Source organism: Oncorhynchus kisutch, linkage group LG2, assembly GCF_002021735.2.
Source record: "Oncorhynchus kisutch isolate 150728-3 linkage group LG2, Okis_V2, whole genome shotgun sequence".
In the NCBI taxonomy this organism is placed as follows: domain Eukaryota; kingdom Metazoa; phylum Chordata; class Actinopteri; order Salmoniformes; family Salmonidae; genus Oncorhynchus; species Oncorhynchus kisutch.
The window spans coordinates 15,114,380-15,128,951 of NC_034175.2; the positions used below are offsets into that span (position 1 = coordinate 15,114,380).

The 14,572-nt window shown below is 42.8% G+C and overlaps 1 protein-coding gene across 3 annotated transcripts in view; it reads left to right on the plus strand.

Annotated features, from left to right (window-relative positions):
* Positions 1-10,260, plus strand: part of LOC109901902 (FAST kinase domain-containing protein 4) — a 47,067-nt gene extending 36,807 nt beyond the window's left edge. For all 3 annotated transcript variants that reach the window (XM_031788438.1, XM_031788440.1, XM_020497914.2), the window contains 7 exons: positions 122-279; positions 415-525; positions 909-1,053; positions 1,217-1,468; positions 1,540-1,651; positions 1,727-1,841; positions 9,675-10,260. In XM_031788438.1, the coding sequence (XP_031644298.1) occupies positions 122-279; positions 415-525; positions 909-1,053; positions 1,217-1,468; positions 1,540-1,651; positions 1,727-1,841; positions 9,675-9,776 (995 nt within the window). In that variant the 3' untranslated portion in view covers positions 9,777-10,260. The remainder of the gene's footprint in view (positions 1-121; positions 280-414; positions 526-908; positions 1,054-1,216; positions 1,469-1,539; positions 1,652-1,726; positions 1,842-9,674) is intronic.
* The last annotated feature ends 4,312 nt before the right edge of the window (positions 10,261-14,572 follow it).

Here is a 14,572-nt window from a genome sequence, read left to right on the forward strand (position 1 = left end):
ATTGAACACAGTGATTTATTAGACATACAGTGATAATTTCAAAATAAAATTACAAAGACTGCATGGGGGCTTTAAATTCTCTCTCTCTCTCTCTCTCTCTCTCTATTTTTCTTTCTTTCAGGGAAGTTGAATTTCCACCATTCCCAGGTCTTCCAGCGATTGGCAGCCGAGTTGTTACCCAGAATGCCAGATATTAGTTCTGCCGATGTTACTCGCTGCGCCAAATCACTAGCCTTCCTCAAGTGGCTCCATCTCCCATTGTTTGAGGCATTCGCTGAGGTCTGCACACACTCAGACACTTCTAAGCACGTCTTAAACTGGTTGGATCATCCCCTAGCCCTCTTGAGTAACAAATATTGCTTTAACTCATCCTCTTATTTTCTTCCTTTGTTTGATTTTTTAAAAACTATTCAGCACTACAGCGTGAACAGTCAGAAGTACAGCACACTGCAGCTTTGTAACCTGCTCATGTCACTGGCCAGGCTCAACTTCCAACCCAGCAAGGGAGAGGAGTTCTACAAGAAGGTAAACAATGAGAGTAGCAATTTGTTTCTTTATTTACCTTATGCTGTTAAATTTGATTTAACCTTTATTTAACTAGTCAGGTAAGTCAGTTAAGATCAAATTCTTACTTAAGGACTGCCTACCCCGGCCAGACCCGGACGGCGCTGGGCCAATTGTCTGCCGCCCTATGGGACTCCCAATCACAGCCGGATGTGATGCAGCCTGGATACTTGAGGATAAATATTGTGTAGAACCGACTGGGTTCTCAGTCATGTAGAGTCATGTCAGTGCTGCACATGACAGTTCTATCAACTTTGGTTGATGAGGGGAAGAGGCATTTGGCTAGAGTACCTTCCCAGAATGTAGTCCGTGTTTGTCAACTCATTCCTCCTGTGTGTATGTAGGTCCACTCTGCCCTGGAGGGTGTTCTCCCTAGCCTGGAGGCGTTCCTGCAGATAGACGTGGTGTGGTCTCTGTGTGTGTTACAGCAGGCCAAGCCCCAGCACATCACAGCCCTCAACCAACAAACACATGTTGCCAAACTCTCAGGTAATCACACACTCTAGTACTGGTCCACCCCAGGAGATGGCAGCAGAGGACAGATTCACTGATGTTCATGTGGTCTGTGCTCATAGCCCTGTGCATTCTCAGTTGTACAGACTTGGGTGATTCTGCTGATTTGATGTTGCGTTGCTATATTGTTGTTTCACAGAAGGCAGTCTGTCTCGAGTGGAGAACTATCGCCTGAAGCTCCTCCACATCATTGCTACCCTCCAGTTAGAACACCCAGAGTCTCTGTCCTCCACCCTGCCTACAGAGGCCATGTTGATTTCCTCCACCCTGGGCCGGGACTCCCCCCTCTCCCCTCTACAGACTGGGCTGAAGGGGGCCCTGGATAATCTGGTGGGGGGGAAAGCAGAGGCCCTACGTACCGGGGTCAACACTATATACGGCTGGACCATAGGTGAATACACGCGCACACACAAACACTATAAGGCTGGAACAACAGGTGACTGACTTGTTGTGTCCTATCAGATGGAGAGCTGGTGGTGGACAGTGAAAATAAGCCAATGGACCTGGTGACACTGACAGCCCCTCACCTGCCTGGAGGAGGCGGAACCAATCCCCTACCTGAGGGTGCATGCAGGTGAGGGAAGAAGGGTGTGTGTGTCTGTGTCTGTCTGTGTGTGTGCATGTGTTCTGACAGTCCTCCTCTTTGCAGGTTAGCGTTCTTGACCTGGGAGTTTCCTAACTATGGCTCCAGGAGTAAAGATCTGCTGGGACGATTCACCATGATGAGACGGCATCTCAAACTGGCTGGCTTTATCCTTGTAGAGGTATGGAGGGATGATGAGGAGAGAGGGAGTGATGCAGGTGGACTGAAAGAGACGTTCTGGCAGTCATTATAACAGTAACTGTCTATCGCATACACACAAACCCTAACCACAGCATACTCTCCAGCCCAGGCCAGACACTCTTGGGTGTAATCACCAGAACAAGCCTCTTTCCTGGGGGAGATCCGGTAGACTGGGATGGACACCGCATTACTGCATTACACTGCTTGAAGCTCATTGCCTCAAACTAACACACGCACAGTACAGCAGTCTTCTGAAGTTAAAAGGGAATTGACTTCCATCCACTGTAGATGTCTAGGTGTGATTCATAGCACATCCCCTTAGCATGTGCCTCAGAGTTGTTACATAGGGAATGGGCTGTGTGAGATATGCTCGTCTCAGTGTTTCCACTTCAGCAAATTAACTCATCACCCTGACAAAGTAAAATGGTTCTTTATCCTTCTCTGATTAACAGACTATGAGAACGACAAGCTCTTTGTGTGGCTAATAGGGTTGTCAGTATAACACAAATCTCTTTTCCATGGCAAAAAGAAAGCACAAAGCCAAATATACTCTATTGTCCTTTTTAAAAACTGCTGTATAAGCTGAGTATACAAAACATTAAGGACACCTTCATATTGAGTTGCACCCTCCCCTTTTGCCCTCAGAACAGCCTCAATTCGTCAGGGCATGGACTCGACAAGGTGTCAAAAGTGTTCCACAGGGATGCTTGCCAAGGTTGACTCCAATGCTTCCCACAGTTGTCAAGTTGGCTGGATGGCCTTTGGGTGGTGGACCATTCTTGATACACATGGGAAACTGTTGTGTGAAAAACCCAGCAGCGTTGCAGTTCTTGACACAGAAACCGGTGCAACTGGCACCTACTACCATACCCCATTCAAAGGCACTGAATATGTTTTCTCTTGCCCATTTACCCTTTGAATGGCATACGTACAGGGCATTCTGAAAGTATTCAGACCCCTGGACTTTTTCCACATTTTGTTATGTTACAGCCTTATTCTAAAATGGATTAAAAGGTTTTTACCTCATAAATCTACACACAATACCCCATAATAACAAAGCAAAAACAGATTTTTAGAAATTGTTGCTAATTTATAAAAAATAAAGTGAAATATCACATTTACATAAGTATTCAGACCCTGTACTCGGTACTTTGTTGAAGTACCTTTGGTAGCGATTAGAGCCTCGAGTTTTGGGTATGACGCTACAAGTTTGGCACGTGTATTTGGAGTTTCTCCGATTCTTCTCTGCAGATTCTCTCAAGCTCTGTCAGGTTGGATGGGGGAATGTCACTGCACAGCTATTTTCAGGTGTGTCCAGAGATGTTAGATTGGGTTCAAGTCCAGGCTATGGCTGGGCCACAAGGACATTCAGAGACTTGTCCCAAAACCACTCCTGCTTTGTCTTGGCTGTGTACTTAGGGTCATTGTCCGGTTGGAAGATTAACTTTCTCCCCAGTCTGAGGTCCTGAGCGTTCTGGAGCAGGTTTTTATCATGGATCTCTCTCTGTACTTTGCGTTAAACTTTCCTGGGATCCTGACTAGTCTCCCAGTCCCTGCGGCTGAAAAACACCCCCACAGCATGATGCTGCCATCACGATGCTTCACCGTAGGGATGGTGCTAGGTTTCCTCCAGACGTGACACTTGGAATTCAGGCCATTGAGTTCCATCTTGGTTTCATTAGATCAGAGAATCATGTTTCTCATGGTCTGATCGTCCGTTAAGTGCCTTTTGGCAAACTCCAAGCGTGCTGTCAAGTCCATTTTTACAGAGGAGTGGCTTCCATCTGGCCACTCTACCATAAAGGCCTGATTGGTGGAGTGCTGCAGAGATGGTTGTCCTTCTGGAAGGTTCTCCCATCTCCACAGAGGAACTCTGGAGCTCTGTCAGAGTAACCATCTGGTTCTTGGTCACCTGTCTGAACAAGGCCCTTCTCCCCCGCTGGACCAGACGGATTACCAGAACGTGTACTCCGAGCATGAGCTGACCAACTGGCAAGTGTCTTTACTAACATTTTCAACCTCTCCCTGTCAGTCTGTAATACCAACATGTTTCAAGCAGACCACCATAGTCCCTGTGCCGAAGAACACGAAGGTAACCTGCCTAAATTACCCGTAGCACTCACGTCTGTAGCCATGAAGTGCTTTGAAAAGCTGGTCAGGGCTCACAACACCATTATCTGAAAAACCCTAGATCCACTCCAATTTGTATACCGCACCAACAGATCCACAGATGATGCAATCTCTATTGCACTCCACACTGCCCTCTCACGCCTGGACAAAAGGAACACCTATGTGAGAATGCTACAGCTCAGCGTTCAACACCGTAGTGCCCTCAAAGCTCATCACTAAGTTAAGGACTCTGGGACTAAACACCTCCCTCTGCAACTGGATCCTGGACTTCCTGATGGGCCGTCCCCAGGTGGTAAGGGTATGTAACAACACGTCTGCCACGCTCATCCTCAACACAGGGGCCCCTCAGGGGTGAGTGCTCAGTCCCCTTCTGTACTCCCTGTTCACTCATGACTGCACGGCCAGGCACGACTCCAACACCATCTTTAAGTTTGCTGACGACACAACAGTGGGCCTGATCACACAACAGTAGGCCTGATCACCGACAACGATGAGACGGCCTATACGGACGAGGTCGGAGACCTGACCGTGTGGTGCAAGGACAACAACCTCTCCCTTAACGTGTCAAGACAAAGGAGATGATTGTGGACTACAGGAAAAGGAGGACCGAGCACGTCCCCATTCTCATCGACGGTGCTGCAGTGGAGCAGGTTGAGACCTTCCAAGTTCCTTGGTGTACACATCACCAACAAACTAATATGGTCCAAGCACACCAAGACAGTCGTGAAGAGGGCAAAACCTATTACCCCTCAGGAGACTGAAAATATTTGGCATGGGTCCTCAGATCCTGAAAAAGTTTTACAGCTGCACCATCGAGAGTACTGGTTGCATCACTGCCTGGTATGGCAACTGCCCAGCCTCCGACCGCAAGGCACTACAGAGGGTAGTGCGTACGCCCCAGTACATCAGCGGGTCCAATCTTTCTGCCATCCAGGACCTCTATACCAGGCGGTGTCAGAGGAAGGCCCTAAACATTGTCAGACTCCAGTCACCCGAGTCATAGACTGTTCTCTCTGCTTCCGCACGGCAAGCGGTACTGGAGTGCCAAGTCTAGGTCCAAGTACATTTTCTATTGTGTTATTGACTGTACGTTTAGCCCATGTGTAACTCTGTTGTTTTTGTCGCACTACTTTGCTTTATCTTGGCCAGGTCTCGGTTGTAAATAAGAACTTATTCTGGCCTACCTGGTTAAATAAAGGTGAAATAAATCAAATTTAAAAGAGCTAGGCGATATGCACAAAATATCAAATCATGGTATTTTTCAAATATTTGATGCTATTTGACGGTATTTCATGTTTTTGATTCATATAAATTCTACATTTGCTTTATGAGTAGTGCGTGACCCTAGGGTGGCAACATATAAACGTCCCTTTTTCGGGACCCTGTCTTTCAAAGATAATTTGTAAAAATCCAAATAACTTCACAGATCTTCATTGTAAAGGGTTTAAACAGTTTCCTATGCTTGTTTAATGAACCATAAACAATTGATGAAAATGCACCTGTGGAACGGACCTTAATTAAGACACTAACATCTTACAGACGGTAGGCAATTAAGGTGACAGTTATGAAAACTTAGGACACTAAAGAGGCCTTTCTACTGACTCTGAAAAACACCAAAAGAAAGATGCCCAGGGTCCCTGCTCATCTGCCTGAATGTGCCTTAGGCATGCTGCAAGGAGGCATGAGGACTGCAGATGTGGCCAGGGCACACAATTTCAATGTCCGTACTGTGAGACGCCTAAGACAGAGCTACAGGGAGACCGGACAGACAGCTGATCATCCTCGCAGTGGCAGACCATGTGTAACAACACCTGCACAGCATCGGTACATCCGAACATCACACCTGCGGGACAGGTACAGGATGGCAACAACAACTGACCGAGTTACACCAGGAACGCACAATCCCTCCATCAGGGAAGACATTCTCCTCCCTCATGTGGTACCCTTCCTGCAAGCTCATCCTGACATGACCCTCCAGCATGACAATGCCACCAGCCATACTGCTCGTTCTGTGCGTGATTTCCTGCAAGACAGGAATGTTAGTGTTCTGCCATGGCCAGCGAAGAGCCCGGATCTCAAACCCATTGAGCACGTCTGGGACCTGTTGGATCGGAGGGGGAGGGCTAGGGCCATTTCTCCCCCCCCCCCCCCCAGAAATGTCTGGGAACTTGTAGGTACCTTGGTGGAAGAGTGGGGTAACATCTCACAGCAAGAACTGGCAAATTTTGTGCAGTCCATGAGGAGATGCTGTGCAGTACTTAATGCAGCTGGTGGTCACACCAGATACTGACTGTTTCTTTTTATTTTAATCCCCCCCCACACACACACTTTGTTCAGGGACACATTATCCACATGTCTGTGGAACTTGTTCAGTTTATGTCTGTTGTTGAATCTTGTTATGTTCATATAAATATTTACACATGTTAAGTTTGCTGAACATAAATGCAGTTGACAGTGAGAGGACTTTTCTTGCAGAGTTTATACTCAATTATTTCAATGGGTCTTTCTCCATTCAGTTTTATACTGTTCAATTCAACTTCATCCTAATATAATTTCCTGCGTTTCCCTCAGTTTCTGCATTTCCTGCACTCATTTGAGAGAATTTCCAAACCGCCACGATATGGGCAAAAAAACTGGGCCTTATTTTTAACCAAATGTTGCAATTGTGATTTAGATCAAAACACTTGGGTGAACTTTTGGAATCATGGAAATATGTTTATTCTAATTCTATAGTTAGAATATAAATAATAGTTGGCACTTTGATTACAGTGTTGTTTGACATGACAAAGAGTAAAAATGCCATTAGCTAGTTGTTGTGACTGGGTAGGAACCAAAGTGATGTTCATAGTTTCCTAGGTGACCCTGTAATCTTTGGCTACATTAAATATTTATTCATGTAGCCAACATATTCATGCTTCGCCTATTCCTCTTTGATATAGAAGGTACTTTTGAAGAAACAACATGCTGATTTAGGCCTCCACTAGCACTGGTATCAGGCTGTATTAGCTAGCTACGTTTGCCTAACTCATTAATTTAAGTAGCTAGTTAGCTAACACGATTTAGCATAAGTTGCTAAGAAAACACAAACTAGCTGTTTTGTAGATGTAAGGAACACTCAAATATTGTAATTATAGAACGCTTGTGGATTTATATTAAGATCAAAGTGGAAACAACATCATGGTCATCAACATTGTTCCATGTGTTGCATTGACCATGCAGTCTGAACGAAAGTGTCTCGTGGTCAAGCAACAGCAAATGCGCTCCTAGAGTGACTGGGTGGGACCAGGTCTGTGTGGGAAGCAGCATGGAGAGAGAGAGCGGAGAGGGATGACTCAAGGAGCGGGGTAACCTATACAAATGGCCGTTACAGACGGCGTATCACATTTTAACAAACCAAACATTATAATACCGTTATAGAAGGTAAACTAAAAACACAAACCGGCCCGTTCATCAATACCGGTGTATATAGTCAAATATGTATACCGCCCTAGGTCCAAGAGGCTTCTAAACTGCTTCTACCCCCAAGCCATAAAACTCCTGAACATATAATCAAATGGCTACCCAGACTATTTGCATTGCCCCCCGCCCCCTTCTATGTCACTTTAATAACTCACATGTACATATTATCACAATTACCTCGACACGTGCCCCTGCACATTGACTCTGTACCAGTACCCCCTGTATATAGCCTCTATTGCTATTTACTGCTGCTCTTTAATTATTTGTTATTATTATCTAACTTTTTTTGTTGTTGGTATTTTCTTAACTGCATTGTTGGTTAAGGGCTTGAAAATATGCATTTCACTGTAAGGTCTACACCTGTTGTATTCAGTGCATGTGACAAATAAAATTGGATTTGAATTCCTTTGACCTCATGGCTTGGTTTTTGCTCTGACATGCACTGTCAACTGTGGGACCTTATATAGACAGGTGTGCCTTTCCAAATCATGTCCAACAATTGAATTTACCACAGGTGGCCTCCAATCAAGTTGTAGAAACATCTCAAGGATGCACCTGAGCTCAATTTCGAGTCTCATAGCAAGGGGTCTGAATTTTTAACATTTTATTTTACCTTTATTTAACTAGGCAAGTCAGTTAAGAACAAATTCCGTTTTCAATGACCGCCTAGGAACAGTGGGTTAACTGCCTTGTTCAGGGGCAGAATGGCAGATTTTTACCTTGTCTGCTCGGGGATTTGATCTTGCAACCTTTCGGTTACTTGTCCAATGCTCTAACCACTAGGCTGTATGCAAATACGGTATCTTTGTTTTTTTTATTTGTAATACATTTGAAATAATGTCTAAACCTGTTTTCCCTTTGTCATGATGGTGTATTGTGTATAGATTGGTGAGGAATAAAATTATTTCATACATTTTAGAATAAGGCTGTAACATGACAAAATGTGGAAAAAGTCTAGGGGTCTGAATACTTTCCGAATGCACTGTACACAATCCATGTCTCAAGGCTTAAAATCCTTTTTTAACCTGTCTCCTCCCCTATTCTACACTGATTGAAGTGGATTTAAAAGATGACATCAATAAGGGATCACAGCTTTCATCTGGTCAGTCTGTCATGGCAAGAGCAGGTGTTCTTAATGTTTTGTATACTCATATTAAATATTGTGATATAGTTTGGAAAATTCAATAATTGGACTCTAGGTGACAACATAATGTTTGTTTCCAACTTTTGGACAGTTTTCCTCAAATTAACTCTTGACTTTTTAGTTTCCTTGTCACAATACTTAGTATAGTGATATTGGTATCGTGACAACCCTAGTGGCTAATGCTGGCTAGCGGTGTACCGTATGATGCTATAGTTGGCTAGCTAATGCTATAAAAAACAATCTAATGCTCATTTAATGCTGCATCATGCAGGGCCAGGCTGGTCTGTCTCCCTGAAGGATGCCAGTTATAAAAAGGCCTGATAGTCAGTCAGGAGCCAGGAGAATAGCAGCAGCAGCTCTGTCTCATCTAGGCCAAGCTCCTTAGCCAATCCCAGCACACGCTCTCATCTAGGACAATCGCGTTAGCCAATCTTACCGCTCTCATCTAGGCCAATTGTGTTAGTTTGAGAGCTCTCAGGTCTGCAGTGGTGCATGCTGGGTAAACTAGGCCACTGAACTTACCTGTGACAGACTTCCAGACATAGGCCTTTTATCAATTAGATTTGTCCACCTCCTGTGTCCTCTGTCCTCTTTCACCTTCTTTTGAAAAAGGTCAGTTAATCGGGGAGAGTCTGCAAGATAAATGTCTAAAGTGATCAAAACAAATTAGGTAGTTCTGACTTTTTATAAATAAAATAATAAGTAGCATATTGTTTTTAAACGTGCATGTTTTTTTCCACTGACACAACAAAAGCTGATTCAAAGGGTGTGTGGCAGATTTAAACACTTTCCTGTGGTAGGATACACATGAGTATCCTCAAAGAAAGGTGGCAATTGAGGAGGGGAGGACACTCTTCTTACTAATGAATTGACACACATCTTGACAACTTATCTGTTTCTGGGTCATGGAGGAGAGAAGATGAAGGATTGACTTTTATCCAAATGAGAGAACCAGCTAGATTGTCTCCAACCCTGATTTGCTTAAAAACACTACTGGGTGTATGTCAGCTATAGTATTGCAAGGTAAAGAGTATTATTGATAGACAAACCCCTGAATCTGTACTTTCTGTCCCTCCCTAGGTGCCATACTATGAGTGGCTGGAGCTCAAGTCTGATTGGCAGAAAGTGGCGTATGTGAAGGATAAGATGGGGAAGGCCATTGCTGAGGAAATGGCGAAGTGAACTAGGCCAAACAGCAGAAGTTTAGAACTGAACCAGACTCAACTGGACTGGAAAGAGGAGAGCCAGGATGTCAAGGACGGCTCACCAAAACCAATCTGGTCTCAAACAACTCTGAACAACAACCCCACACACACACACACACACACACACTAATCAACCCACTTTAAAACAAGCTGATTGGTGGAAAATGTCTTTGTCGTTTTATCTTTGGTTGCCTTGCCGGTGCGTGGGGCTTTCCATGTTACCATGGAGACGGCCCCTGAGAGTTCTGAATGCTGAAGAGAGCAAACAGAGAGGGAGAAAGAGAGAGTGGGCTCTATAGCAGAAAGCAAGGGAAGAAAGACCTCTTGCTAAGGAGATGTGTCCCTAAGTGACACTCAGTGAAAGAGAATGGAGAGCAGCATCATATAATCAACGCCCCAATCAATGTTAAAAGCTGTGTATCACCTGTGAATAGAATGGTCTAATTAAATGATCAATATGAGCTTTGTTGAGTGATGTTATTATTGAATACATTATTTTATGCTTTCATTTTGATATACGTGTTCCACACACTGTCCTCCATGTTAGCACAAATGTTCCATGACTGTAACATTGTTTGTGTTTGAGAGCATAAAATCTGTGATCCATTGTGGGTAAATTGTGACTGACTGATTTACAAATAATAAGTATTTATTCATGATGCAAGGTGATTTGTAGATCAGTCAATCAAATTTATTTATAAAGCCCCTTTTAAATAAGCTGATATCACAAAGTGCTGTACAGAAACCCAGCCTAAAACCCCAAACAGCAAACAATGCAGATGTAGGAGGCACGGTGGCTAGGAAAAACTCCCTAGAAAGTCCAGAAACTAAGAAGAAACCTAGAGAGGAACCAGGCTCTGAGGGGGGACCAGTCCTCTTCTGGCTGTGCCGGGTGGAGATTATAACAGAACAGGTCCAAGATGTTCAAACCTTCATAGATGACCTGCAGGGTCAGATAATAATAATCACAGTGGTTAGAGAGGTCAGCACCTCAGGATTAAATGTCCGTTGGCTTTTCATAGCTGATCATTCAGAGTTGGAGACACGAGGTACAGTAGAGAGAGGTCCAGGTCCAGTGAACAGGTCAGGGTTGGGGAATGCTGCTTTTTAGTTAGCTTTGCGACAGTATCAACATTTTGGATTGTTCTTATTCTCCTCAATGAAGTTGGAAAAATAGGATTATCGAGCAGCAGTGAGGGCTCTTCGATACTGCACGGTACTGTCTTTCCAAGCCAGTCGAAAGACTTCCAGTTTGGTGTAGCGCCATTTCCTTTCCAATTTTCTGGAAGCTTGCATCAGGGCTCGGGTACTTTCTGTGTACCAAAGAGCTAGTTTCTCATGACAAATGTTTTTTTTTGTTTTTAGCGGTGCGACTACATCTAGGGTATTACACAAGGTTACATTTAGTCACTCAGGTGGTTAACAGGTTTTTGTACTCTGACGTCCTTGGGTAGGTGGAGGGAGTCTGGAAGGGCATCTAAGAATCTTTGGGTTGTCCGAGAATTTATAGCACGACTTTTGATGATCCTTGGTTGGGGTCTGATCAGATAATTTGTTGCGATTGCAAATGTAATAAAATGGTGGTCCGATAGTCTAGGATTATGAGGAAAAACATTAAGATCCACAATATTTATTCCATGGGACAGTACTAGGTCAAGAGTATGACTGTGGCAGTGAGTAGGTCCGGAGACATGTTGGACAAAACCCCCTGAGTCGATGATGGCTCTGAAAGCCAGTCAGACATCATCCGCCTGCACTGTTGGCTGCAGTGTGGACAAGCCCATTATCTATGGCTCTGGTAGGTCTTGTGTTTAGAGAGGACGTTGAGTTGGATGAGCTTCTATGGTATCATTGGCATCCTGATGGTGTGATATTCAGCCTGAGGATGCTTCTCTTCACAAGATGCAGCTAATAAGACATATTTATTATTAAACGTGATGGGTCAGTGGTGTGTGTGTGTTGTGGGGGAGTTGCTGAATGTATCCCACAGGGATCGGCTCACACACACTGCTGTTGTGTCCATGCCGTCGCATACCCCTTGACTTATTTCACATTTTGTTGTTACAGCCCGAATTCAAAATATATATTTTTTACCCGTCTACACACAATACCCCATAATGACAAAGTGAAAACATGTTTTTAGAATTTTATTGCACATTGTATTGTAAATTAAATACATAAATATCTCATTTACATAAATATCCACACCACTGAGTCAATACTTTGTAAAAGCACATTTGGCAGTGATTAGTCTTTCTGGTTACGTTTCTAAAGCCTTGTTCACACTGCAGGCTTTAATGCTCTAATCAGTTTTGTTTTTCAAATCCATTTTGGATTATTGACTTTCCAAACAGCAAGTTACAAGTGACCAAATCTGATTTGTGTGTGTCCAGACAGCAGTTATTTGATTTGATGACATGGCAACGATAGTTGTCATAGTAACAATGGGTGTGTGCAGTAGTGTAGGCTGATTGGTGGTGGTGCTCGTGAATCCTATCACTCAGAAGGTATAGAGCAAGCTAAATGCTACAACAATGCCTGCCGTGGACGTTTCCCAGTTGCTTTGTATGTTCAAAATCACAGTGTAAGAACACTTTTAAAGCGTCAAAGTAGATTTGTAGTCAAAACTGTAACTCGGCCACTCAGGAACATTCACTGTCTTGGTAAGCAACCTTAGTGTAGATATGGCCTTGTGTTTTGGGTTATTGTCATGCTGAAATATTTTTTAATCTCCCAGTGTCTGATGAAAAAGAGACTGAACCAGGTTTTCCTCTAGAGGTTTGCCTGCACTTAGCTCCATTCCGTTTATTTTTATGCAAAAAAAATCCCCAGTTCTTGCCAATGACAAGCATACCCATAACATGATGCAGCCACCACCATGCTTGAAAATATGAAGAGATGTTGTGTTGGATTTGCCCCAAACATAACACTTTGTATTCAGGACATAACGTTTATTTCTTTGCTACATTTTCTGCAGTTTTACTTTACTGCCTTATTGCAAACAGGATGCATGTTTGGAATATTTTTTATTCTGTACAAGCTTCCTTATTTTCAATGTAATTTTGGAGTAACTAAAATGTTGTTGATCCATCCTCAGTTTTCTCCGATCATAGCCATTAAACTCGGTAACTGTTTTCACCATTGGCCTCATGGTGAAATCCCTGAGCGGTTTCCTTCACCTCCGGCAACTGAGTTAGGAAGGACACCTGTATCTTTTGTAGTGACTGGGTATATTGATTCACCATCCAGAGTGTAATTAATAACTTCACCATGCTCAAAGGCATATTCAATGTCTGCCTTATTTTACCCATCTACCAATATGTGCTCTTCTTTGTAATTGAATCTGTGTTTGAAATTCACTGTTTGACCTTACAGATAATTGTATGTGTGAAGTACAGAGATGAGGTAGTCATTCAAAAATCATGTTAAACACTATTATTGCCCACATTCCATGCAACTTATTGTGTGACTTGTTATGCACATTTTTACTCCTGAACTTATTTAGGCTTGCCATAACAAAGGGGTTGAATACTTATTTACTCAGAACATTTCAGCTTTTCATTTTTAATTAATTTGTAAAGAATTTTCAAAACATATTCCACTTTGACATTATGGGTAGGCCAGTGACACAAAATCTCAATATAACGCAACAAAATATGAAAATAGTCAATGGGTGTGGATACTTTTTGACTGCACTGTATGTAGTTGAGTTGCTTTGCGCTGATTGGAGCATGTGTGCTCAGCTATAATGATAAAGCAGGATGTTTAAGATTCTGTTTCCATTTATTATCTCACCTAGAATCATTTGTGGAAAAAGTACCCAATTGTCACACTTGAGTAAAAGTCAAGATACCCTAATAGAAAATGACTTAAGAAAAGGTGAAAGTCACCCAGTACAATACCAATTGAGTAAAATTATTTGGTTTGAAATATACTTAAGTATCAAAAGTAAATGTAATTACTTTGATATAATAAAAGTATAAATAATTTCAAATTCCTTATATTGAACTAACCAAAACAATACCATTTTCTTGTTTTTTAAATGTACTTACAGATAGCCAGTGGCACACTCCAACACTTAGACATCAGTTACAAACAAAGCATGTGTGTTTAGTGAGTCCGCCAGATAAGATGCAGTAGGGGTGACCTGGGATGTTCTCTTCATAAGTGTATGAGTTGGACAATGTTTCTGTCCTGCTAAGCATTCAAAATGTAACGAGTACTTTTGGGTCTCAGGGAAAATGTATGGAGTAAAAAGTACATTATTTTCTTTAGGAGTGTAGTGAAGTAAAGTTGTAAAAAATATTAAAAGTACAGTACAAAAACCACAACAAACTACTTAAATAGTACCTTGAAGTATTTTTACACCACTGTCTAGATTGTAAGAGAGAGATATTCTATTTCTGTAGCAGCTCCAACATGTACGTTAATATATATATATATATATATATATATATTTAATTTAACTAGGCAAGTCAGTTAAGAACAAATGGCGGCCTACCCCGGCCAAACCCAGACAATGCTGGGCCAATTGTTCACCGACCTACGGGACTCCCAATCACGGCCAAATGTCATACAGCCTGGATTTGAACCAGGGACTGTAGTGACATCTATTGCACTGAGATTCAGTGCCTTAGACTGCTGCGCCACTTGGGAGCATAATTCTATAATTCAAAAGGCTCAGATGGTTCATTTCGAACTCTATATCATGTTGTGATATAGAGAGTGAGCTGCTAAGTAACTCCATTAATTGGTTAGTTGGTTGATTGACTG